Below are 26,929 nucleotides of genomic sequence, written 5' to 3' on the forward strand. Positions count from 1 at the left end.
CCCTCCCGCTGCCATCGGCGGAGCATCTCTGGCAGCAGCCCTCCTCGGTGCCATTTGGCCAGGGCTGCAGCACAAACCCCGCTGGGCCGTGCCGCCCGAGCACTGGTCCAGCGCCGGGGTCGAGCAAGGACAGCAGCGGGGGAGCGAGGGGGGAGAAAGGGGCAGCAGCAGGTGAAATATCCCAAGGATGGGGCTGGAGCAAGGTGGCACAGCCTCGCCGTCGGCCAGCCCTCTGCTTTTGGGAAACCAGAGGGGTTTCTCTTGGGCAGCTGGCTCCGCAGACCCTGCCACCCCGCGCCGAAATGCCGTGTAGGAAGCGCTGTGCTCACGGTGCCAAAGCCAGGCTGTGGCAGAGGGTGCACGGCTCCTCACCGACCTATTTCCCTCCTACCTCCTGCGCCCCGCTCCGGGCAGGTCTTTTTAAACCCATCCAATTTGCCACTTCTCCATCACGCACACGCGGGGAAGCAGCGCACCCCAAAGCTGGAAGATCGCAGCTGGGTGCTGGTGGCTTTCCAGCACCGGGGAGGTCGAAGGCGCCGAGGGCGAGCACCCACCTGCGCCAGGACGAGGCCACAGCGCAGCACCAGGAGCTGCCAGCAACACGTGGGCGTGCACGACGCGCTCGGCCACGCCAGGGAGCAAACCAAGAGCCTAACCACGGGGGAATAAAAGCCCCCCGTCTCGCCCCAACCTCCTGCTGATCCTTCCTGCCCTCCCTCGCCCTGCCCTCCCTCGCGGCCGGGGTGTGCGGGGGGGGGCACCTACAGTTATTGAGGAAGAGCAGCACGGCAAATCCCAGCGTGGAGGTGGCCAGGAGGATGAGGCAGATGTTGCAGGGGATCATGAAGTACCGCACCACCAGGGAGACCTTGTGCTGGTACAGCCGGTCCCGCTCCAAGGCCCCCGGTGCCATGGGGTACTGGCAAGCCGTCATGCTGGGCCGTCACGCTGCGGGCCAAAGCTTGACCCGCCGGCGACCCATCCAAGGCAGAGCAGCCACGAGGCTCACGCGGACGCCCTCCGGCCCCGATTCTTTGACAGCTGCAAGCCCCAGGCTTCCCCAGAGGCTCCCATCCTCCAGGAGCAGGAGGGCGAAGAGGCTTGGCGGCACCTTCAGCAGCGAGCGTTTGGCCCCGCGCCGGCCATCCCGGCTCCGAGCGCGCTCCCGAGGGAGCCCTGTGCCCCCCTGCTCAGCAATCCTCCCCCCTCCAGCCGGGGGGGGCGTCAATTCACGGGTGCCGACGGGCAGCAGCAGGCTGAGCAGCTCGGAGACGAAGTGCCAAGAGCTCAACTTGTGCTGCCGAGCCCGCCGGGACGGGGTGGTACGAGGGAACTGGGGGGCCACGCCACGGCACCCCCGTGCACTGGTGCCTGTGAGCAGGGCTGGGAAAGGAGCAGCGGGGGGGGGACCAGCACGGGACCCCCCTCTCAGCCTCCGTGTCCTCCCGACGGGAGGCTCAGCCTCCGGGCTTGCTCCGGGGATGCCGCCGCTCCTCCGGGCGTGGTCCGGGCGCCTCCTGCAGCCGCAGCTCCTCGGGGCGGGCGCACCCGCGATCCCTGACCCCGCGGGGAGGGTTTTGGGGGGACCCCGGCAGGCTGCAGCTCCTTTCACGGCGACTGCAAATCCATCCCCGCTGGGCTCTGCTTTCTCACGGAGCAGCCGGCGCTCAGCTCTCCCCCGCCGCCTCGCCAGCTCTCCGGCACCCTCCCAGCCCTCCGGCGAGCAGGAAGGGGCCACCGCCTCGCTGGTCCCCCTCCGCGGGCTGTCACCTCGCCGGCAAGGAGCACGCTGCCTGCTGTCACCTCCCAGGTGGCCGGGGCGAGCCAGCTCCCCTGCTCACGCCGCTGTGACATGCCAGTCCGTCGCGGAGAGGTCCCCGTCCCTCGCCGAGCCGGGCATCAAGAGAGCACCGAGCGCTGCCGGGGTGAGCAGCGGCTGCCTGTGCCCGGTGTGCGCTGTGACAGCTCGGGGTCCCGATCCACAGAGCCAGACAATAAAACAGCAAGGGGAATAAAAAAAAAAAAAAAAAAAAGCCAAGTCTGCGTCCCCGCCTGCCCCACGCCCTGAAGTTTCTCCGCCTTGCTCCGCTCCTGCGAGCCCAAGTCCCTTCGGAGAGGAGCAGCCGTCCCTCCCCGGCGTCGCGCCGCCGACAAAGGGGGATGAGGAAGAAGAGGAGGGAGAGGAGGAAGGACGCCGGGCTGCTCGCCTCGCCCGTGCCCGTGGTTGAGAGCAGGAGGCTCGAACAAAGGCTGCGGGCAGCGTTCTGCCCCGGCGGTTCCTCGGTGGGCAGGAGCACAAAGGCGGCGGGGAGGACGTGGGGGACCTCAGCTCGGGTCCTCGCCCCCCGCCACCGCTCCGCGGCCACCTGTGAGCATCCCGCTGCTCGCCCCCAGGAGATGGAGCGGGGTCTTCCTCGCCCTGCTCCCCGGGGAGAGCACGGGAAGGGGAAAAAAAAAAATAATAAAAAAATCCCTCTCCTCCGCCTCTTTCCCCCCACCCCCTTCGCCTTTTCATTCGTGAACTAAAGATGTTGGGAGAGGCGGGGACTGCGCTGTCAAAACTCATTATGCCTCCCCCGGCAGCGCCTCTGCCCCGCGCCCCCTCCCCGCTCCGCCCGACCCCCAGGACGGCAGCAGGACTTGGGCGAAGTGGCCAAAGGAGCAGAGAATAAAAAACAAACAGTGATCGAAAAAAAAAAAAAAATCAGGCATTTTTAAGACGTGTATTCCAGAGAGACGGAATTATACGCGCTGGAATGCTCCGAGATGGGGAGGGAAGGATGAGGGGGACCACACGTGGCCAAAATGCTGCCCCCGTGGGATCAGCCCCGCTGTGACCACCCAGGGTTTTTTGGGAACAGCACCAAGGCTGCAAGGACCTGGCAGGAGCTGGGACCTGGTGCACGCTCGGGGTCCACCAGCTGGGTGGGGTGGAGGAGAGGGTGCACGAGAAAAAGGAGGTGCTGGGACGGGAATGCACGGTCACCGCCTGCCCTGGGCGGGATGCAGCCAGCAACGGGATGCAGAGGACAAAAACAGGGCTGGGAGCGAGGGGTCACGGCCAAGAGATGAGTTTCTGGAGTCCAGCAAGGGGGTAAAAGCAAAAGCAGGGCAGGACAGCCCCCGGCACCACGCACCCAGAGCGCCGCGACCTGCCGAGGGCTCCGTGCTCCTTAGCAAAGGTGCTGAGCTCCTCCGCACAACGGAGCAGCTCTGGGTATTGTAGAGAAATCCCCCCTGGGAATTTCTGGAGCAGCACACAAGGGGCTGAGCCCTTCCCAAAAAGGGGCAGAGCGCCCTGGCCCTCTCCCCTGGGTCACCTGCCTGCAACGTGACCCGCTCTCAGCATCCTTCTGCTCTTCCCGTGTGCACAGGTGCCCAAATCTCCTGCATTTGCGTCCCCCTGCGTTTTTACCCATGCAGATCAGCCAAGACAAGGAGCAGACACGAAAACAGCTAAAAGGGTGACAAAGCCCCTCTGGGGTCCCTTGGCTTGTCCCAGAAGAGCTGCCCGGCCAGCCCACCCTCGGGCACAGCCGTTCTCCCTCTGTTACAGGGAAGAAAACGTCGTCTCAGAGCTCATCCCTGTCCCCCCCTGCCCAGCTCTCTAAATGAAAGCGTTCGGCACACGAAGGCCTCCCCGTGGTCACCGGCCTCTTGAAAGGCTGCTGCCGTTAATGGGGTTATTTCTGGGCTCTCACAGCGAGGATGGCACAGCTGCTGCCAAAATGCTGCAGGCGAGCAGGAGGGGGCTGGGAGGGGGCAGCTGCCGGGTGGGGACGGCAGGGTCCCGCTGCTCCGAGCCCAATTTTGGGGCAGCACAGGGCTTGGGGCACCAGTCCTGGTCCACGCGGGTTGTCCTGCACGTACAGAGGATGCTCACCTGCATCTGGTGGGACACAACCCTGTGGTTCCTTGGGAAGAGAGACCACCAGGACCTGTTTCAATCCCTTCGCCTCCCTCCTTCTCCATCCCAAAAGCCAGCTCCCGACCCCAAATCCCCAAACCCGGCGCGGTTTGGGGCTCGAGCTGACAGCTGTCAGTCTGTCCATCCCCACCGAAGCAGGGAGCCCGTGCCGAAGCCCCCGGCTCCTGCCAGGCTGATTCCCCACCTGGCTCCCTTCTGGCTAATCCCGTTTGGCAGCGAGCTAATTGGGATTTATCTGACAGCACCCAGCGCCTCGAGAGCCATTTCGCACTCCCTCCTGGGGAGGAGGAGGAGGGAGCCCGCGGAAGGCGCTCGCTTTTCTCCCTTCCCCATCCCCTCCTGCAGTTTTACAGGCTAATTACCGGCATTACGGCGAGACGGGAGAGGGAGGGGGAGAAAGTGGGGATTTTAATTATTTCATTTAACACTTGGCAGGACCCAGCTCGGCTCCTGCTGAGCAGCGCTTGGAAATAAAGAGCTTATAAACCCTGTCAAGGGAAGGAGGGGGGAGCGGGTCACAGCCCCGCCGGCCACGCTTCGAGCATCCATCCTTGCACACCCCCCCGTTAACCGGTGCTCCCCCCCCCTCCCCAAAAGCAGGGAGCCCACCTCTCCTCCACTTCGCCCCAGTATGCAACAGGGAATGGGTTTTATGGACTCCCTGTGACCCCTCTCAACAATTAAAAACAAAAGAGAAAGATGCATTAAGATGAGGTGTGCACGCAGAAACCCGAGGGCGGCTATAGCACCGATGCTGCTGCCCCAAAGTGGGTGCAGAGCAGAGCAGGATGGTCCTGGGGAGGGAGGCGACGCAGCTCGGTGCTAAAGCCCCCCAACCACCCGCTGCTCTGCCCGGGGACAGCTCCCTGCTGCAGGACCCGCACGAGATCGGCCCCTGGGCTGGAGAGCGGGGTCTGAGGCCGGCTGATGAGACCCAGCCCCCTGACCCTAATTGAGGACAGGGGCCTGCCCGGACCCTAATTGAGGCCAAGGGTCCGGGAGCCCCCCCCCCCTCCCGAGATGCACCCAGCCCCAGCACGCCACGGGCACCGCCAGCCCAAGAGCTGGCAGCTCCTCTCGCAGTCTCACACTGCCACCTGCCGCTCTCGCCGCACAAATTCGGGATGTGCATGGAGGCAAGGAGCCCTGGCCAAGCTGGGAACAGCACTCCAGGGCTGCTCACTGCACCCGGATTGACGTGGCAAGGGGGCAGGATGGAGGGGGTGATCTCACAGCAGCACGAGGCGGTGAGGAAAGGAAGCCTGCCCCTTGCTGGGGGGCAAACAGAGCGTTCAAACACTTCTGGAAGCACCCTTCTGCCCCGAATTCCCATCATCCAGAAGCTGCTGCTGCTTTCCCAGGACAGCATCAGCTCCCTGCCCTGTGGGAGAGCCCTGCCCGGCTGCTGGAGCGGCTGGGAAGGAACTGGTCAAGCTGAAGTCCTCCGGGATGCGACACTACGCGGGGTGGGGGACAAACGGGAAAATAACCAGCAAAAAAAAAAAAACAAAACGGAGAAAGAAACCTCCAGCAGCTTTCTGGAGCGAACAGCCGGGAGGCTAAAATTAGTGGGTACTGCTGGCACTCCGGCTACCTCCCTGCAGAGGAAGCAGCTGCCACCCGAGTGCTACCAGACAGCGGGGGCCATCCCTTGGCAGCACGGCTGGGGGCACGCTTCGGGCACATTTCACCCAAAAGAGCAGCGCTGGCTGGATTTTGGGTACGGCACTGACCTCGCTGAGAGCTCAGGGTCCTGAGACCGCAGGAGCAAAGCCCAGCTGCGGCAGCAGGGGAGGATGGAGCCCAGGTTCCTGGTGGTGGTGCTCAGCCAAACCCAGAGCAGGATGCTTCCCTGCGGCGAGCAAAGCCCCCTCCAGCTACGTGGTGTTAGAGCAAGGGGAAAAGAAGAAAGCATTGAGCACACCCCGGGAAAGGAGGAAGGATGCGAGCCCAGCTGCATGTTGGCTCACACATGCCCTCAGGAGGCTCCAAGTGGATTGGGAAGGCACGGGGAGCCCCAAAACCCCACAAGGGAACAGCCCCTTGTCCTCTGAGCAGCACAGGTCCTGCTCGGGGGCTTGGGTTTTTGGCGGGCACACACCGAGGGGGACCCCAGGAACCCTTTTCCCCTCTGTCTGGCACGGACGAAAGCCAGCAGCACCCAGCCCTTGTGCTGTCAGCCGCACGCAGCTCTGAGTAATTTACACCGGGTTGCAAGCAGCGAGTAGCACCCAGCCCACCGCGGGGAGCGGGTCCCAGCTATGGGATGAGCAGCGATATAGGATGAGCAGCAGCGTGCAGCACCGGGTGCGAGCATCCCACAGCTGAGAGGCCGTGGGAGCGATAACCAGCAGGGGATGCTGTCGGCTTGGATAGCATCTCTCCTCACTGCTCCGCACCCAGAGAGGCGCAGGGTGCAGGCGGCTTGCAAGAAAACTTTTATGTCCCTCCGCTCACCCTTTGGTGCCTTTCACAACAAGGGCACGTTCCCAACGCACACCTCCGGATCTGCACGACGCAGCCTACACATCACACGCGACGAGGGGCAGAGAACGGGGAGGAAGAGGAGCAAACCCACCTTTAAACACTTCCTCAGCGCCCCCCCCGAGGCTGAGCTGCTCACATCCGTGCCGCCCCACATCCCACCCCAACGCCGGCGCCCCGCAGCTCCATGCGCCCATCGGGCTCGGGCACGCAGCAGTGGGATGCCAGGCAGTCTGCCGGCCCCATCCACGTGCCCAGCACCTTCCTCCCACCCTCTCAGCCCCCCAACAAAGCAGCCGGCCTCCAGGCCACGAGGAGGTCGGCATTCCCAGCCCCGGGGATCCCCGGGAAGCGGGCACCCGGCCAGAGGCACGCGGCCGCGCCGCACGCCCTTCGCTCCGCTCCCAGCCCGGGGCACGGGCAGGGGTTGCGTTAATGACCAGGACCCAAAGGATCAGCTCGAGGCAGAGCTGCTGGGCACCGCGGCTTTCCCCCAGCCAGCCCGGGAAGGTGGTGACAGTGAGAGGATGAAGCGGGGCATGAGAAAAGCGCTAGGTGAGAGGTGGCCGTGCTTAGATCACAGTTTCGCAGCCCTTAGGGACGCAGCAGGCAGAGTTTGCTTTTGGCAAGGACAGTGGCAAGCCAATCGAGCCCAGGGAACAACACCGGGCTGGGCAGGGAGTAGGAAGGGAGAGCTCTGGGGGGAGGCAGCTCCTCAAACTGTGATCTAAAAGCAATAGCTCCCTCCGGGGCGAGCGCACGGGGATGGGCGCCCCTGCACCCGCACCCCCCGAAGGGTCCTATTGCTCCGGCACATCCCGCGGGGATGGAAACATGAGAGGCACTAGCCGGTGAGTTTGATGGTGGATGGAAATAATAAATGGTATTTTTTTTTTACGTGACACACCACCACTTACCAGCGAGAAGCTTCCTATGTTCTTTAGAAAGCGGGGGGAGGAGAAAAAGGAGAGAACAAAACAGTTAGAACAGGACAACAGGCAGCCACCCAACGCTCTCCGGCCCCCCCCGGGTCCCCTCCTCCAGCCCCGTCCCGCAAACCCCTGCCAGGGGGTCCCCGTCCCCAGCACCGACCACATGCAAACGACAAGAAAACCCTCAGCCCTGGCCGACGGTGGCTCTTGGGCACGCAGGACGAGGTACGACAGTCCCTTGATCCATGGAGAACGTTACAAAGGCAGCTAAAGGAAGCCCTGCAGAAGGTAGCGAGCCCCAGAAGCCAAGGAGCATCAACCCGTGTGCCCTGTCGATGTAAGATTTTTCTGAAACCAGGCTCCTGCTTTGGAAATGTTCAGCCTGGAGCGAGCCACAGCCACATCAACCTCCCCATACCAGACCCTATCAAGGATCAGCCGCTTCTTACTCAGCTGCAAGGAGCACATCCCTTAGTAGCTTGATGCCTCCTGTCCAAACGCATCACACCTGAGCCCGAATTAGCCTTTGAAGTCCAGGAAACCAAAGCACAAGATGAAACAAGGTCCCCAACACACACGGTGGAAGAAAAAAAAAATCATAAAATATCCCGAGCTGGAAGGGACCCACAAGGATCATCGAGCCCAGCTCCTGGCTCCACGCAGGTCTACCCAAAACTCAGAATTCAGACTGAGGGCACAGTCCGAAAAGCTAGCAGTTAAACAGCCGAGCATTTCAGCAATTGTTATTGAGCACAGATTATTTTGTAAGCAACCTAAGGCAGTAGAGAAGTCCCATAACCATGCCAGCATCGATTTACACGTCTTTAAACACCCAACTATCCGCTGGAGAGCCGAGAGCAGGGCGAGGTTTGGAGGCCGTGGTGCTTTGCTCAGCCCGGGCCGGGCTCTCACTGGCTGAGGATGCAGAGCCCCAGGGGAAGCACGGCTGGGATGCAGGGGATGGAGGTGGCATCCTCCCAGAGGAGGGAAAAAAAGGAAAACATTGGGCCACAGAGCAAATACAGTGAGGATGGAGCTGGAGCAGAGCCTCACCCACCGCCTGATAGCCGACCCGAGGGGCGAGGAGACCTCCCCAAAGCTCCGCCGGCAGCAGCAGCTCCCACAATGGGCTGTGGGGCATGGGTAACGTGACCCTGCGAGGAGCCCTGACAGCTCGCCGAGGCGATGAAGGGTAAAACAAAGTGAGCATTGAGGGCTGGGGACGGCCCCGTGCCAAGGAAGTGACGTGCAGCCTTCTCCGCTGGCAACAGGGAGCCCGCCCGGCTCCCAGCCGCTGGGGGATGTGGGGAAGAAAGGAAGAGGGGAAAAAAAAACAGCTCAAAAATATCCCAGAGCAGCGCGGTTATTTTGGGATTTTCACTTATTATTTAAAAAAAAAAAAAAAAAAAGGCAGAAATGAGAGCCAAGGCCCCACGGCCAGCTCTGGTGCGGATGGGGACGGGCTGTGCCTGGCGGGGGATGCTGCAGAGCTCTCTGCCTGCTGCGTTTTAGGGGATCCAGCCTGACCATGGATCAGCCTTGCCCATGGGGAAGGAGGGGGATGCCTGGTGGGGAAGATGTGCAGCCACTGCAGGGAAGAGTGTTACACATCCTGGGGAGCTCTTCTGTTGAGCACGGAAGCTTTGGGGCACCAGGACCAGAGGCACAGGGGCTGCTCCAGGTCCAAATCCCACCCCAGGGCGCGCACCTTGCCCCTTCCTTAGAGCAAAAACTGAAACGAGGGACCCCGGAGCCTGCCCAGCCTTTTAACTCAGCAAATCTCACTGGGCTTCGATTTCCCCTTCGTCATGCTGCGGCTACGCAAAGCAGCTGCCAGCACCGGGAAGGGGAAGGCGAGTATATTTTACTATATATTAAATGACCCCAAAAGGACGGGAGGGCGGCAGGCTCTGCGCCAAGGTCAGGCACTTGCCTCTGGAAGGTTTTCCCGGCCAGGAAGGCGCTCGGAGCAGGGACACACAGACGAGTCCTGCAGAGAAGCACCACCGAGGGGGAATGTCACGTTTGGGGAGCGTGGCCAGGCAGGCAACCATGGCTTGGCACCAAGCAGAGGCACCTCTCCAGGACAAGTCCCAAACACGTGGATGGGCCCCACGAGCCCCCAGATGGCTTGGCAAGGGCAGGGTGGTGCTGGTGTCCCCCACCCCATGCACCCAGCCAGGAGCAGATGCAATGTCCGAGCCCGGATCCTGCCCCAGGACCAAGGGCCACCCAGGATAGGGGTCAGCAGCTCTTGTCCTGGCTCCACACAGGCCCTACCAAGGGGTTTCGGCACCGTTGCACCCCCACGTGCAGCCAGACCGCTCTGCCCTTCAGCTGAGCGCACGGGGAGATGCTCGGGGGTGCCAGCATGGGCTCACCGAGGGGACGTCCTCTGGGAAAACCCTGCCACCTGAAGTGCAGCTGACCCTGCAGAAGGACTCCCAGGTGAATAAGGACTCAACCCCAGGGCTCTGTCCATAGCAGAGGGGTTCTTGGGTGCCCCTTCCTTCACCGTAAGCGCCCTGAGTGCCAGGGAATGGCGAGGGGGGCACGGATATTGCTGGGGAGACCCAGGTCCCACCACCTGCAGGTGGCAGGGAGCCGGGCTGGAGGGATCCTCCCAGCCAGGAGGGACCTGCGGATCCCAAGAAACCAAGGAGGTGATGTTTGCTTTGCCCCCCGATAAGGCCGCCGGGGAGCCCCGCGTCGCGCCGCCTCATTCCCAAGGAAACCAGCCAAGGGTTCCCACGCCACCTTCCCGCTGTTCAGCGCATAAAAGCAACACAGACTTCCTGAAATCCCTCTCTCCCTGACCCTCCCTACTGTTCCTCTGTATCCTGCTCCAAGGCCGTGCTCTGCGCCGAGATAACAAGGCACTTGGCTGCCAAAACCAGCAGCCAGAGGGGCCCAGGATCCACACAAATCTGCATGCGAACAAAGACCCGATTTGAATGGTCAGTAAGTGGAGATGAAGCCCTTTCACTTGGGTTTTCCCCATCCCTGTAAGGCTGGTGTGGGAGCTCTGGAGGAGCTCCTGGTGCCCTGGTCCCACGGAGAGGCGGCAGCAGCCCCGGGGCAGGGACACGGCAGGAGAGGTGCCACCGGCGGAGCAAACACCGGGGACAGTTTCCATCCATTGCACATCAAATCCCTACACAAAGAAACGAAACCCAAGCAATCTCACACTCCAAAATAAATAAATAAATAAAATACATCTTTGCATTTTTTTTTGGTTAATGCAGAATTTTCCTAAGTCTGGGGCATCCAGCTGTCCTTGCTCTTGGAAGTTACCCACTAATTAAACACATTACGCTCTCCCTCTCAAAAAAAAAAAAACCAAAATATCAAACAATTGGCGTGCGATCAGCAGCCAATAACTGCTGCCTCCCCAGAGAGGTGGGATCGTGTGTTAATTGTCTCGGTTAATTGTCTCCCCTAGGATGGGGACTAACGAGGTGCCCAAGTGGCACCTTGGGAGGAGGGTGCTGCGGGGAGGGGAGGCGGCGGGGATTTTCCCACCTTCCTCCGCTGCCGAGCTGGAAAAACAGTCCCCAAAACGGAGCCAGAATTGAAACCAGATGTGTAGGAAGTGTCTCATTAGCAGTAATTGCTTTGCGAGGATTTGAGGTTTCCCCTCCACGCTGCCACCAAACACACTTTTAAGAAGCTGCCGCGCGCCGGGCACTGGGACGCGCTGGTGGGGGGAGGAAAGGAAAGGGAATAAAAAAAAAAAAAAGCAAAAAAAAACCCGAGGGCAGAGCCTCGATTACACTAACGTTTTTATTGAAGCCAGGGAAAGTTTACTCAGACCGGGCTGGCTGCAGAGGATCGCTGCTGCAGCGGATTAGGCTGAAAAAACTGAGCATCCCAAACCCTGCTCGGCACAGCCAAGGGTTCCTGCGGCAGCCTCCTGATGAGGAGCCGGCCAGGACTTTATTCATCCCTTGCCCAACCATCCCCATTCCTAAATCTACCCGTGGAGCGATTTTCCCTGGATTACAGGGCCGAACACACAGCAAACCAAAGGCAAGGCAGAGCAGGTCCATCAGGACCTCGCACCGGACCGCAGAGCTGCTCCTGCTCCCCACGGCGGGGCAGGAGACCTGGGGGGTGAGGCACCCCGCTCCTAGCCCCTTCCCTCCCTAACCCCACAACGAAATCACCCCCCAACAAAACCACCCCGCCAGCTGCATCCCCGTGAGAACAAGCCATGAGGACACGAAGCTGCACAGAGGATGTCACACACCCAACACACCAGCAGCGAGGCATTTTGGGGACGGATGGGGGGCACCTGCCCCGTCCCAGCATCCTGGCCCTACAGCCCCAAGCAGGGGAGGCTCGGTGGGAGCGCCTTGCTGCGGGACTCCTCTTCCTCCTTTTCCAGCCCGTGCAAGACAAAGGACCTGCTCTTTGCTGGAGAGAAAGCGAAGGCAACATCCCTCGGGTGCTCGAGTGCCAAAGGAACAGCGGGCGCCCCGGATTTCGGGTGAGACGAGCGCGGCGAGGAGGCTGTAAATCTCCCTTCGTCCTCGGGCTCCTTTCTGCAGCCCCCTCAGCCTGCCCTAGCCCCTCTCCCCTCCCGGCTCCAGCAGAGCTCGCATCGGCTAAGACAATAGCTGCTTATGTTCTGAAGCAGGGCTGCTTTCTGGGAAGGGAGCCAGGCCTGGCAGCTCTCAGCAGCGGGGAATAAAAGCCCCATTTGTGCTGCGTGGCCCCTGCGCACCAGTGGGGCACCCTCAGAGGGAGGCAAGGCATCAGCCTGCTGGGGATCGGAAACAGAAACGCAGACAGACGCCCTGGGCCTTGCGAGAGGAGAGAGGGAGAAAGGCGTAAGGACGGGGATGGAAGAAAAAAGCCGCTTGTTCAAAGCGCCGGCGGCACCCCGGGCACAGATGCTCGGCATCCCCCGCGCCACGAGAGCAGCGCACGGGGTGCCGAGGATGCTCTGGGCATCGGGGAACCCAAAGCACCGTGCCCACCAGAGCATGCTGTGCACCACCAGGACCCCTTTGGGGACGGGGAGCCGGGATCCCTTGGGGACAGGGAGCCGGGACCCCTTGGGGATGGGGAGCCGGGACCCCTTGGGGACGGGGATGGCTGCACGGGGCCATCCGTGCAGAGGGATTTTGGCTGGATAGGGGGGAAAAAGGCCCCCCTCTCCTGCTTGCTGCTAGCAGAGGCATTGCACCAAGTGGGCAGTTTTTTGGCTGGAGCAGCAGCAGCCAGCAGCCAGCAGCCCTCCACCCCACAAGCTCCCCAGAGGGGTGCGATGCCCACCACGGCCGTGACAGCCCAGCACCGTACCCCCACTGGGGTGTTTTTACGGCTCCACCAAGCCCTAGGCAGTACGTAATTCATCCCTCCTCCCCTGCACTGCTGTCAGGTGCAATAAGCGATGGCAGCGGCTTTAAAACGTCCGCGTCTCACCGCGGTGGAACAAAACGCAAATCAATTAATCTGAAAAAATACATATCAAACTGGCCTCTTATTTTCCTTTCTTTTTTTTTTTTTTTTTTCTTCCTGAAGCTTTAAAGTTGCTTTTCGGCTGTCCTGAATAATTGAAGTTAACATGAAAATTTAAAGTCTTTCAAGATTTCATTAAAATTCATTCCCTTTCCCTTCGGAGAATTGTCATTGCCAGAGTCCCGCGTAGGGCTGACAGCAGAGGCAGCTGCCTCCATTCACAGCAGTTAACTCTGTTCTCCCTGGCTAAAGAAAACTCACTCCTAATCGTTTAATAGAGACCCCGAAATAACATCCTTCACTGCTCCCTCCCGATTCGGGCACAAATCCTGCATTAACCCTCTCTGCTCCAGCTGCTGTAAGCTCAATTTTTCTGCTCCCAGCCCAGCACCCCACAGGAGCGGAGCAGGACCAGCTCAAACCATTAACCTCAGCCCAGCTCCTTCGTAGCAGGGACTGTCACGTCGAGTTAGCCACGGGGAAAGCAACCCCAGAGCCCGAGACAAGGAGCAGCACTTCTAGAAATACGTATTTTCAAATGGCAAGAGTGCCATTTTCTCTGCAAAAGGCAAAAAGGCGCCTCCTGAGAGCGCCTGCACTGCAGGAGGGGTAGGCCGTCAGACAGCCTAAAACACGCCCGAGGAAAGCAGCAGGGACGAGATAAAATAAAAATAAAGAGGCTCAAGCTGGTGCCGGTGCTCTTAAAGCCGTGCCGAGGCTATTCCACCTGTAGGGCTTTTCTGCTGGATTTTTTTTTGCTGTTTTCTGCCGTAGCAGGCGCTGCTCCCAGTTTGGGGTTACGACCGCTGGCGCTCTCCCAGTTTACCCCACCTGACCCTGAGGATTTCCAGCATTCTCTGTAAATCCTATTGATTTTTGTTTTCCAAACCCACGTGGGTTTGGCTTCTGGGAGGGAATTGGCCATTAACCTCGTGCTTTCCTCCAGGCCTGAGCCGACCCCTTCCTCCCCTTGGCACCCATCCCCGCTCCCAGCTCCCCACTGCGTGCAGGGGACGGAGGTGAGCACGGACCCAGTGCCCCCAGCAGCTCCTCTTCCCTTCCCAGTGAGCTCCTCTGCAGACCTCCGCAAAGCCCAGAGGGCTCCGCATCATTTCTGCCTGCAAGAGGGCCAAGGAAGACCAGCTGGGGTCTTCTTCTGGGAAGGCCAGCGTATATACACAGCTATAAAAAATAAAAACTGCATCTTCTTAATAAAACTGAATAGAGAAGAAAGCTTTAGTGCACCCACACGGGATGCCTGGTGGGGGTCCCAGCCATGCAGTGGGAACGTGGAAGCATCAAAAGGAGCCAGCCCTGTCGCCCTACAGGGATGGAAAGCATTGCCACCGACCGGTGCAGGAGAAGAAGACAGCCCCCAGCTCAGAGCATCCCGGCTATCCTTATCTGCACCTCCCCAGGCACTGATGGACACACCCCACCCCACCTCCGCACGCCTGAAATTTCCCATTCACGCTCCTCCAGCACAAGGAGAACGGGACAAAGGGGGTTGTATTTTTTTTAGGGGCAGGGGACAAACCCTGCCCTCGCTGCTCAGCCCGCCACCTGCACAGGAGAGCTTTCCACGCCGGGAAAACCCTTGGGGCAAACGCCCACCGCTGGCCGGGCTAGCTGCTGCCCAGAACAGGCTGCTCCGAGGAACAAACCTCCCACGCACCCGTGCTCGGAGCGCACGTTCCCATCACACAAGGCATCCTTGTGTGTCCCAGCCCCCCCCGCCCAGCTCGCGGCTCAGGAACGGAGATAAATGCTGCTCTTACCTAGTAATGAATAATCCAGAAGCCGCAGGGGGAGAGGACAGCACATGCAAAAGAAAACAGAGCAAAAGCAGTTGGTGAGACCCCAGCAAAGCCCCCCGTAGGATCGGCGCCGGGCTGCTCCGCTCCTCCCTGGGGACGAGGGCTGGTTTGGGCTCCCTCCTCACCCCCAGAGCCCCCCAGCCCCACAGAGCAGCAGCCAAACCCATTGCTGGGCTGATCCTGCTCCTGCTGGCAAGGGTTTGAGTGCCTGCCTTTCCCTGGGGAGGGGAGATGCCTGGGCAGGGCTGGAGCCAAGCACACCAGGAAAGGGATGCGCAGCAAAACCCATGAAAATAATGGATCTGGTGGCAGGAGGAGGCATGGTGGCCCTGCAGCGTGGAATAAGGCCACACGCCACAAGGGAAAAGGACCTTTCTGCCCAAAAAACATCCAAATGACATTTATCTGGGGCTCTCCAGGACAGAGGAGCATTGCCAAGGACACAGGACACAGCGCCAAGAGGGCGCACATGGCGAGGAGGTGCTCGCCATCCTCCTCCTCCAACTTCTCTGTGCTGGTGGCTCCCCTCACGCCAGATTTCCACAAGCCCCGGAGCTCCGTGCTGGAGCCAGGCGCCCTGCAGTTCAGCAGGCAGGGCCTGACACGGGGACTTGGCAGGCAGGAGGAAGAAACGAGCAAAGAGGCAGCCTCCCCTGCCCTGCCTTTCCCAGGTCCATCTGGCTCGCATCACCACGGGCACCAGACATCTAGCTCATATGGCAAAGGCCAGCAGGACCTCCAAAGGCTCTTGCCTGCTGTCCCATCCTCCTTTTTCCTCCACAAACCTCCCCACAACATCTGTTCTGCTCGGCACAGTCAGCTCCCTCCTATTCTTTGCCCTAAATGATGTGCCCCAAAATTCTCCAAGGGGAAAGCGTAACTATTGCAACCGGGATCGGGTTCACAAAGCTCGGGGGATCTGAGGGAGGCTCAGCCCCACAGCCAGCTGGAGGAGCTGGAAGCCAGAAATCAGCGCAGGCCCATGCCGCAGCAGTCTCATTTCCTAATGGCATGCTTTAATCTCCTAATTGGGCTGCAGCAATGGGCCCAGCGTGGGGACGGGGCTGTGCAGCTGAAGTCACCTGGATGGCTCAGAGGGAGCTGGGCGAGCAGCCAGGGCTGGAAAAGCCCCAAAAGCTCCACCAGCGCTCAGGGTGTCCCAGCCCTCCCTCTCATGCTCCCCAGAGACTGCTCGGCTTAAATCAGGGCAGAAACCCCAGCGAGGAACAAGAGGGTCTCATCTGAGGATGCTCCGAGATGTCTCACCACGGGGACAGCTGGGCACCGAATTTCAGAGCAGGGCACAGCATGGACACAGAGCACAAGCGGGAACGAAGGGATTTAGGAGCAGAAAGAGGAGCCCATGCCCCCAGCACATACCCTGGCTCCTCCATGGAGGACACGGGCACTTCTCCCGGCCCAAAGGGCAGCGAGAGCCCGGCAGAGCCGGGGAGCAAGGCAGCTGCTGCCACCGCTCCAGCCCGCCAGGGTTGCCAAGGCGGCTGGCTCTGTATATGCAGCAACAAGCTTTGAAGTCAGGGCAGAGGAATGTGCCCCCGTGCCGGCCTGCCAGGGCAGGGCACGCAGCCACCGCCGCGTCCCCGAGGGGCTCAGGAGCCGGGGTCCGCGCGGGGCACACCAGGAGCAGCGAGCTGCCGCCCCAAAGCGTCGCAAATCGGGGCTCTTGCCACCCTGAAACAGCTCTTGGGAGCTGGAGGATGCTGCCCAGCGGGCTGGCAGGACTCCACGGCTTGCTCAGCACCAGGTAATTTCCTAATTTCTCCCCCCTCTCCAGCCTCCTCTCTTTTTAAGCCGCCCCGACAGCCCCTTGTGGGGGGAGGCAGCCCCCGCGCACATCCTTGCTTTGCTGCCTGATGTCACACGCTCCGTCTGAGCAAACTTCCAGCGGATTTCAAGTGTTGATTCCCATGTAGGCAGCGTTCTGCCTGTAAACAATTCTTCCTGTGTTTTGACACCCCCGGAGCGCGGTCCGACCATCTGTCTGAACGGCAGGGCTGCCGCGGAGCCGCCGTTAGCTGGGGCTGCAGAGCTGGCACCAGGAGCAGCCTGAAGCCATCCCCGAGCCCCCGGAGGGCACACAGGAGTTGAATCCTAAGCCTGTCCCTCTGAGCCAAACCCCACGTCGTGGAGCAAATCGATTCCCACCCCGAACAGGAGCAGCATCCAGCACAACGCCCACGAGCCCTCAAAGAGCTCAGCATTACAGCAGCCAGCTTCCAGCCCCGCTCCGGAGCAGAAATGCACCGTGTTAAAATGTAAGCCATGCGAGATTTACTGCCAAGGGAAAGCCTTTAATCTCGGGCAGGCTTCGAGCGAGCGCCAGCTCCTTTCAACCCTGGTCCCGTACAAATATCGTGGGGCTGCTCGGGGCCGGGCTGTCCCTGGGGAGGAGCGTGGCAGCGAGGGCAAAGCATCACAGCGCAGGTTCCCAGCCACCATGGCTGCAGAAGGGAAAGGCCCCCTGGAAAGCAGGGCAAAAGGCCCTGGATATGTGCGAAGGAGCCAGGCAGCCACCAGACCCTGGTAGGGAAGCAGGAGCTGCTGTATCTGCTCCTGTCGGGGTGGATGCAGGGTCCCCAGGGGCTGGGCTCGCTGCTCGGGGTCACGGGGCGGAGGCTCCAGCCCCCGCTGCTGCTTCCCTTCGTCTGCCAGCACAAAGCTGGGGACTTCTGGGGACTTTTCCAAGGGTTCCCACGCTTCTGCTGGGACATCAAACATCCGGGTCAGGGGGGAAGAGTTCGTCGCACTCCTAACGAGGCTTAACTAACGAACCAAGAGCAAGACGCGTGAGCAGCAAGGTGCAAACACCCAGCAGTGGTGCCCGGCCCCAGCGAGGGGACGGTGCTGGGATGGGTGACGCTGACACACGGCCCGTAGAGCTCCTAATGCCATCCATCACCTCGGCACAGGCAGATTCTGCTACCAGCCCTGTCCCAGCACACACAGAGCCGGGGGATGCCACCAAAAGCCCCGGGGGAGCCCGGCTGCCCTCCCACCAGACCCTCGTGGAGTTCAGGAGAGACTCCCTCGGGCAAAGAAAGTGCAAGTCCAGCTGGCCAGGAGCCTCCCAGAGCTGTCTGGGAGAAATTATCAGTCTAGAAAAACAATTCCAGCCCGGGTTTCTTTAGATCCCCTCCCGTTTCAGTGCTTGGGAACTGGGTCCCAGCCAGCAGCTCCGCGCTCAGCAGGCGAGGTTTCTCAGGAGCCAGAAGAGCATGAAGCACATCAGCTGGTGCGGGCAGGCAGCTCGGGACCAGGGCAGGCTTTCGGGGGAGCGCAGCAGACAGGCTGCAGCCCCGGCAGCTCTGCACCACGTCACGGCGCCAGGGCAGCTGCTCTGAGCCTCGCCAGACCTCCCAAGGAAAGCGGTTATCCTTCGGTTCCCGAACCGTGCTGCACGTAGGCAGCGATTCCAGCTTAAAAACCCCCGTCCTTTTAACCCTAAAGCAATGAGACAGAACGAAGCTGGTGCCAGGCAAGTGCAGAGGAAGGCAGGGGAGCAGGATGGTGCTGGAGGGGGTGAGATGCAGCCCTGGCAGAGGGTCTGAGCTCCCCGCTGCACTGCTGGAAAGGTGATGGCTACCTGAGAGGTACCCACAGGGCTTCAGCTGCTGAGGTTGGAGGATGAGGGACACGCACAGTCCTGGCCCCACAGCCAGCTCCATCCCAGCAGGGCTCAGCACCACCCTGAGGACATCCCGAGGGTGCTGGGCTGGTGTGAGCAATCCCAGCCAGGCTCCAAAGCAGAGGTGGTGCTGGGCGAAGGTTGCATCTGCTGGCACATCTGAGCTGCTCCTAAGCACAGCCAGTATCGCTTCTGCCTGGGAAGGGAAGGGAAGGGAAGGGAAGGGTCTCATCCTGTCCGACCCCATCTCTTTGGGTATTTCCCAGCAGGGTGCAGCAGCACGAGCAAGCACCAGAGATCCGAGCCTGCCGAGGGGCCAAACGCCCTGCAAACAGAGGTGGGGACTCGTGGCAGGACGCAGCAGGGAGGGATGAGGGAGGAAGGCAGCTCCTTTCCCCCCAGGAACAGGAATTCAGCACGCTTGAGGAGGGGAAAAAAAAAAAAAATCGAGTTCTTCTGAAAAGAAAGACCCCACGGTGCGAGCATTGTGGCGGCTGGCTTCCAGGCCGAGGGATGCGCTTGAGGAAAGCGAGCTGTGTCCATCCGAGGCAGCCTGGCTTGGCCTCCCAGCCTGATCTCACAGCACCGAGCTTCGCAGCGCCCTTCCTCACCAGAAAATATGCAAGCTTTCCAGCTCCCAGCACCCAGGGTGGCCAGCGGGCAGGGACAGGCAGCAGGATGCCGTTTCGAGCAGGAACGCAGCTTCCACCTGTCCCAGAGACGCCCCCGTGCTCCCTGGCACATCCCCACCGCATGGGGACAGCATCCACGGGACCCAACGAGGGCAGGGGAGGCCCCCAGGTAACGCTCCCTGCTGCTTCGGAAGCCCCCAGCTGAACAAGCCAGCCGCAGCTCAGCACCCCGGAGCCTCCTGGCTCCGAGCAGCTCCACCAAAACCGAACCCCGATTTCTCTCCGGAGACAGGGAACCTGCTGGGATGAAGCCGGCTGCTGGGACCAACCCGGGACCGTAAAGCCCTCGAGGGTTTTGCCATTGTTTTTGCCCGCAGGCATCTCAGGAGGCATGGGAAGAGGGATTTGGCACGCACGGGTTCTCCTGCAGCACACAGACAGCGGGCGCTGGCTCTCCTCCCGCCATGAAACTCTGGGCTCAGCCAGCCGCGTACTTCCCCGGCTAAGGGGGTGGGAACACCCAGCCTTTGATGTTCCACCGAGCGGCTCCAAAACACAGAAGGACTACAGGAGACAAAAAAAAAAAAAAAAGAAAAAAGAAAAAGACAACAGACAAGCTGCACAACAGGCCACATCCGGCAGATACAGCGGGAAAATTTCATTTCCATGGAACAAGCTGCACGCGCTCCGTGGAATAACCGACGGCAGATGTTTTCCATGCCCAGCACACGCTGCCCTTCGCAGGCATCACAGCAGGCTGGGTGGTACAGGCTGCCCAAAAACTGCATTAGAGCATCCTGATAAAGCCGTTCCCTACCAGCACGCCCAGCTTCTGGGCAAGGCGGCTTCCCCACAGCCTTATCTCAGGCTGCCCAGGCAGCCGGGGCCCTTCCCAGGTGTCCGCAGCTCGATGTCATCCAGCTGCTCGCTCGCACGGTCAACAGGCATTGGGCACAAGTGAGCAGCTGGAAAAATTCGGTCTGAAAACCAGTCCTTATCCATCGCTAACGTGGGTTCTGGAAGGCAGAGTCGGTGCCAGAAGAGCACAGCAGCTTAGCAAGACACGGGAGGGACCGGCGGGTGCAAATCTCTCCAAGATCCACACCTGAAACCTCCCCAAGAACCTGCTGTCCCCTGGCTTTTTAGATGGCCATGCGAGGTGGGCAGGGTATTTATTTGGCCACGGTTCCCACAAGCATTATGGAAGGACAAAAGCCTCTGCTACCAGAAGCAGCAGGACTCGTGCCGCTGGCACCCCTCTTACCCCAGGGTGAGCTCCTGGGCTGCCAAACCTCAAGGACTTGGTCCAAGGGGTGAGCCAGGGCTGGGAGCAGAGCTGGCAGCAGAGCTGGCAAAGCCATGCAGAAACCTGCTTTCCATGGGAGGTGCCTCCAGGGCATCCTCCAAAACCGTCCTCCAAGGAAAGCATCTCCGGCCATCCTACTTCCACCAAGCAGAACGGGGCTTGCTCGAGAGCTAAATATACGCCTCAGTCCCTACGGGATGCCGACGAACCCTGGCAATAGGGCTGCAGGAGCCCTGATAATATCACGGGATTTGCCCAGCCCTCTAAGAATAACTGCTCTGCCTATGAGCAGGAATTCGCTTCCTCCTGCCCACCACAGCACTGGTACCCCCCAGGAGCTGGGAACCTGCTGCTCCGGAGCGGGCACGGGACGAGCAGGGGATTGCAGAGCATTGCCTCAAATGGAAAAAATCACCTTTTTTTTTTTTATATAAAGATTAGGAGTTTCATCCCCAGCTTCCTGCAGAGAACAGCGCAGCGCCGCGCCTGGTGCCATCGGAAAATAACCAGAGCTTCTCCCCATAAAGAGATTAAAACCTTTTTGTATTTACAATGAGCTGCAGGAGGAGGGAACGGGGATGCTGCGGGGAGCGTGCGCGCACGGGACATCACACTTGGGCTCTCCAGGCACGAGCTGTCAAGCCAGGGGCATCGGGACGGCAGAACCCCGTTCTCCCCAGAACCGAGCATCCCATTGCAGCGGTGATCACACGCAGGCAGCGCTGCTTTTCCTTGCTGCCAAACCCTCTGCAAACCCCAGCACCGCGGCAGCCTCCCGGGGAGGGTTCACCCAGCCCAGGCTCCCTGCACAAGTCCCCACAAGAAGCCAAGCAGGGATGCCAACTGCTCTCCGGCAGCCTCCCGCCCTAACCACCAGCCCCAGCCCTCGCACCAGCCTTCCCCACGCCCTACCATGGGTGCTGCCACCGGAGCCCTCCCCTTCCACACCCTCCGACAAGCTCCGGCGGTGTCCGAACCCTCCCGGCGCGGCGCCAGCGCTGCGGGGAAGCCGCCAGCACCTCTGCACGCAGGCGCCTGCGTCTCGCGGGGTGCATAGCTGGCATTCCAGGCTGGCAGAGCGCTCTGCCACACGCCATCCACCTGACCAGGGTGTGCATGCCACGGCAGGTTGCAAAGGGGAGCAGGCAGAGCTTCGTCGGGGTGCAGCACGGGGCAGGAGGCTGCTGCGCCTCCCCTGCGCGCTTAAGGGGCCTCGCGGCTCCTGCTGCGGGCTCCGAGCCTCTTAGCTCAGCACTGACAAGTGAAAAGGTTTCCCCCTTCTGCCAAAAAACAGTCCTAGCAGTGCAGAGGGAGGAAAGAGGTTCGCCCAGCCTCGCCTCTTGACCCCGGATGGGGGTCTGCCAGCAATTAACACCCCACTATGGGCACCACCAGCTGGGACGCGCGCTCAGGGGGGAATCAGCACGGAGCAGGGCAGGGAAAGTGCACCGAGGGTGGAGCACTGCCCACGAGGATGGAGAATGGAGCCCTACCCGCTGCCCCTGCCCAGGGGAAACTCACTGACACGCTGCGAAATAGCCCTGGCTGTGTAGATAAGAGAGGTTTTTTCCGGAGGCGAGGCAATCTGTGCCACTCAGCCTCCCGCAGCTTTCTCCTCCCCTGCTGCCTTTCCCCTGCTCCCGGGCGCAGCAGGCGACCAAGAGGCCCTGTCCCCAGCAGGGCTCTCCTCCTTCCCACAGGAGATAAAGGGCAGAGGGCAAGCCTCCAGGAGGAGGTTCACCTGGCACCTAGGGTTTTGGCTTCCCAGCTGTGGCACCATGCATTGGTGGCCCCTGTCTTGGCCAAAAAGGAGCGCTGCGACCCGCCGGTTGTTTGAGGTCGAGCCCACGTTTTTGGGTAAATTCAGGGGAGAAGGCAGGTGCCCACAAGGCTGGCACAGCGCAGCAGGGAAAGCTGCAGGCAGGAGAGGTCAGGCACTGCTGGTGTTTGGTCCTTACCTCCCCCCGGGTCTCCCCATCACCCCCCTGTGCCTACAAAGCCCCTCTCTACCTCCTCATCTCCCCCCAGTGCTTTAGGGAAGGGTCTCGCTGTCCCCTCCACCCCACCAGCAGCTCCCCCCCCCAAAAAAAAAAATAAAAAAATAAAAAAAGCAGTTATTAGGCATGTTTCTGCAGCCCAGCGACCTGCCCAGCCTTGTGCTGGGGGAGCCACGTGCCCGCCCTGCAAAAAGCCAGCGCCCGAGCATGCGGCAGGCGTGCAGCCTCCGCGGGCTCACGGGGCACACGAGGCCATCCCGGTGGCACGGGGAGCCCTGCAGCTCCGGGACGGGAGCCTGGCTCAGCACCCACCTCCTGGCTCAGCACCCACTTCCTTGGCCTGGGGGACAGCCCAAAAGCAGGGTGCGAGGGGCGCCCAGCTCGCCTCGGGGGTGCTGCAGGAGCAGCCCAAGAGGACACCGCGGTTCACAGCCCCCTGGCTGCTGCCGTCAGCGGATGCTTAAATGAAGAGCGCCCAAAATGAGCTGGCTTGCCCCCAGGAACACCTCCCCCTGGCCTGGGCATCACTCTTCAGGACTTCCTCAGCCAGAAAGGGCTTCATTTACACAACCGCCCAACAAGTGATGGAGCCACCCCTCCTGATTTCGCCTAATCCCTATCCAGCCCCTTACCTCGTCCAGCTCTTACAGCACCCAGCCTCCACTTGGACCTTTCCTCCCCATTTCCTCGTGCCCAAGGCCACCAAACACGAGACCTCTCAGCGAGGCAGCAGAGCTGGTGGCCAAAGCCATCCCCGTGCGCACAGGGGACAGCGATGTCCCCAGAGGTGTCCCCAGAGCTGGCTGTGGGGCGAGCTGAAATTTCCCTCCCCCTTCCCAAGCTTCTGGGCCGCAGGAATTTGGCAACCGGGCCAGGGACTTACCCAAAGGCCACATGAACACGCCCTGGTGACCAACGCAACCTATGGAGAAGAGGTGTCAGCCCCGGCGGGGCCACCCGAGCGTCCCCGTGCCTTGTTTGCAGGCAGCCTCACTGCCCAGGAATGCAGGACAGGGCTGGGGGGAAGCACTTGGGGCAGAGAGCCGCTCCTGGTAAACAAACCCACAACAGACCTGGCTGCTCCCGGGGCGCAGCAGGGGCAGAAAGCAGCCCCAGCACCCAGCCCGAGCCTTGCCCCGTGCCCCTCTCCTCGCCAGGACTGGTTTTTGCTGGAAGGGAATGGTGCTGGGAAGCAGCGGAGATGCTCACCCCGACGGGGCTCGCGCAGATCCCCGCCGCCGAGCTTCCCCACGGCCCTGCCAGGCGCTGATCCTGCTTTATCTCTTAGATAAACAGCATCAGTTGGAACAATTTGCTCAGGGATTTCACCGCTGCCTGAACAGGCAGCGCGGCGCAGCAAGCAGAGCCGAGGGAAGCCGGCTGCGTGCAGGAGCTGGGCTCATCAAACAGAGCCAGATCCTGTTTTCTCTGAGGCTGGCTCCCCAGGACGGAGCATGGCTGTCCCGAACGGAGCCACAGCCCCTCGCCAAGCTCAGAGCCCACAGATTGGTCCCAAAACTCTGCTGCAACCATTTGCTCGGGTTGAGAACTCATCCAGCCTGAGCCTGTGGCACCGGTACCTCCTTTAGGATCTCCGTGTCTCCTCCTGATGCCTCCCACCACCGCTCACAGCAGAGCCGCATGGAAAACAAAGTTCCCTTTGGGAAACTGGAGAGCTCGTGCGTCCCAAAACGACGCCAGCTGCACGATGCCAGGCACCAGATGTCCCCCAGCCACACGAGCATCCCAGCACCAGCCGTGCCTTCCCCTCCCAGGACAGCCACCGAGGGGCAGAACGAGGCACCTCTCGCTTTTCAAAGAGCCAGAAGAGGGTCGGCAGCACCCTGGCACCGCCACCAGCACCACGGGGGTGACCCCACATGCTCCCCCGGCAGCAGATCGCGCCCCGGTGGGGCTTATCCACGCCGTACCTGGCTGAGCTATGAGAGGAATGCCAGCCCTGGCCGCCCGCCCGCCAGCACGGGAGCGGATTAAGGTTTATTGAGCAGGAAGGTGCAGGGGAAGGGCCCCGGGACAGAGATGTCCCACCCAATTCTACGCCACCCCACCACCGTTTTGGGACCGACACTTCCTTCGTACAGCAACTCCTCCTTCACTTTACAGAGGCACTTGAAGGCCTGAGCTGACTCGAGGCCCCGGAGTTATTGTTTTTTTCCCCAGAAACCGAGCAAGATACGGTGCTTTTTGGCCGGGGAGAACCGTGCCAGAGCCAAGACAATCAGAGCTTGGCAGCCGGGCGGGAGCTGGCGAGGAGCAGTGCCCTGCTCGATCCCACACCGCCCCCCGGCCCCTCTCCTGCTGCTTGGGGGCTTCAGGGGGACCCTGAGCTCAGGTGACCCTTTGCTTAGCGGAGCTGGCTGGTCTGGTAGGAGCACACGTACACCCAGCCAGGCTGAAATCTGGGCTGGGATCCTCCTCCTGCCACAAACACCCCCAGCACGAAAGGCTGGGAAGAAACCCCAAGACCCGTTTGCCCCAGGCGGGTGCTTGTGTTGGGCACCAGGCAGCACCCACACGAGGCCAAAGGGGCTCCGAGCATCCCTCCCAGTCCCTGACCCCACAGCCAGACCCAGCTGGAGCACCCCACGGTGAAAGCACACCTATGGTCCCTGCAGAGCCCACAGCCCCCTTTTCTTTCCACCAGCACGACCATAACCACCAGCACGGACCTGTCCCACCGTATTACGCTGCCTGGTGGTGCTACTCACACCTTCTCGTGCTACTCACACCTTCCCCAGGCTACTCACACCTTCCGTAGGCGCTTGCTGCAGAGGACTGGAGCCTGCTCTGAAGACAGGGAGCAATAAGAAAGGGGAGCTCCAGCATCTGTGTTTTGGAAGAACGGATGAGCTGCATTTGTAGGATTTATGCTGGAATACACATAAACGAGCTCCAGCCCTGCTCTTTCGTGAAGGAGATCAGGGAGCCCGATTCCACCGCGTCTTTTCTTCGCCTACTCCCGCAGCCGGCCGGGATGCCAGCATTTCACAGGGCTGGGAAAGGAGCAGCCCGAGGCTTACAGGCCACGAGCGCACTTGGCAGCACACCCTCGGCACCACACACACACGATCAGCGTGCTCTGGGCTCCCCGCTGCTGGCGCCGGAGTCGGGAATGGGCTGCAGGAAGGAGCCCAAATCACATCCACGCTGCCAGGGCACCCGGGGCTGGGTCTTGGCGGGGAGCAGTGCCCGGGGCACCCAGAGGTGACGCAAAAGCATCAAGGGCGGCTCGAGGAGGTGGCAGCAGCGATGCTGGTCGGCCCCCGGAGGAAGATCTCGCTGTCATCGGCTCTGCTCCCAGGTCGGGTGCCAGCAGCCCGGCTGGGAGCAGGGCTCTGGTGTTCCTGCTGCCGTGCCAAGCGCTCGCCCCGAGGGGTTTGGATGAGGCCAGGGCCAACCCAAAGCCCCCTGGGTTGGCCAAAGAGGCAGGAGCCTCAAACAGGGAACCGAGGACCGGGACTAGGGCACAAAACTGCGGGGATCGAGAGCTCCTCAGCCTCTGCTCCCCTTGTTTGAGCTGGGTATCCCCCCCCAAATCGAAGCTGCAGAGGCACAGCCAGAAATATTTCCTGATATCAGCCAGAAAACGCACTTAAGAGCCCGTCAGGATGACACGGTGTCCTCCAGGAGCACGGAGCTCTCTCCCAGCCTCCACTGCCAGGGCAGGGAATGAAAAACGAGGTGGGAAGGGGATGTCGGTCACGCAAGAGAGGCCTGCCCAGCCATTTTAGCCTGCTTCCCTTCTCCTGAAGTGAGATCCTGGAGTAAAAAATTTTAAGAAGTGATGTGCATGGGCTTTGGGCAGGACCAGGGAGGGATCCAGCCTGTGCCACCCCACGCCATTAAAGCTTGCCACGGTTTGGGAGGCAGACGGACAGAGCTCCGAGTGGCTACAGGACATGGGAAGAGCCAAGGGAGGAAAAACTGAGGAAAAATTCAAAGTGAATAAGGACGAGTGGTCCGAAGCCTCACATCCTCTCCTTCGTTTTGCAGTCTGTGCTGCAGCCAGACTGAAATTAGCCAAATCGGGAGTCAATTACTGAAAGCACTGGGGTCCCGTTTCCTTTACCAATCAAAGAAAATGATCCCAGGGAGCTGGAAGTGCAGGACAGAAGCAGTTTCCCCAAGAAAAACGCACTGCTGGAACAGCCTCTGTGGGGAAGGAGCAGCTCGAGCCCCTCGCAGAGCGCAGCCCCCGCTCCCCAACGGGAGAGGAGCCCCCCCAGCGCCCCCACCCACCCCATCAAAGAGCTCCCCAGCTGCTGGAAGTCACCCCGAAGGAATGCGGGACCTCTGGGGAGTGCTCAGCAAGACAAACAGAGCAGAGTCGCACTGCGGGGTGAGGATTAGCGACCAGCAAGCCCAGGCGGGCGCAGGGGTGCGCGGCCGGCGGCTCTGTCAAGCAGACGGCCCCCAGCCGAGGGGCAGAGCCCCGGCACGGCTCCGTGTGTCCCCTTTGGAAACCGAGGAAGCCCCCACGCATCCCTTCCACGGGTGTCCTGGCTGTTCCCAACGCCCACGCACGGCAGCAAGCCCGGGACGCGAAGGGAGCGCGGCTCTTCGGGCAGGCGGCGGCGGGTTGCAGCTGAGAAAAACCAGACCCGAGCTCTGCCCCTGCCAGAAGGACGGGGCTGCTCAGGGCTTGGCTGCTGCAAATTGGTTGCAGAGGTAAAAGGAGACGGATTTGTAGCTGGGCT

The 26,929-nt window shown here is 61.1% G+C and overlaps 1 protein-coding gene across 6 annotated transcripts in view; it reads right to left on the reverse strand.

Moving 5' to 3' along the window:
• AGRN (agrin) overlaps nt 1-26,929 on the reverse strand; it is an 81,350-nt gene that overhangs the window by 41,270 nt on the left and 13,151 nt on the right. For 2 of the 6 annotated variants that reach the window (XM_040533435.1, XM_040533434.1), the window contains exon 3: nt 7,333-7,353. The exons of 3 other annotated variants lie outside the window; for them this stretch is intronic. In XM_040533435.1, coding sequence (XP_040389369.1) covers nt 7,333-7,353 — 21 coding nt within the window. Of the gene's footprint in view, nt 1-768; nt 2,441-7,332; nt 7,354-26,929 lie in introns of those variants that run through there. One more of the 6 variants, XM_040533439.1, reaches the window with a different exon arrangement.

This window comes from Cygnus olor, chromosome 21 (assembly GCF_009769625.2).
Source record: "Cygnus olor isolate bCygOlo1 chromosome 21, bCygOlo1.pri.v2, whole genome shotgun sequence".
Lineage (NCBI taxonomy): Eukaryota > Metazoa > Chordata > Aves > Anseriformes > Anatidae > Cygnus > Cygnus olor.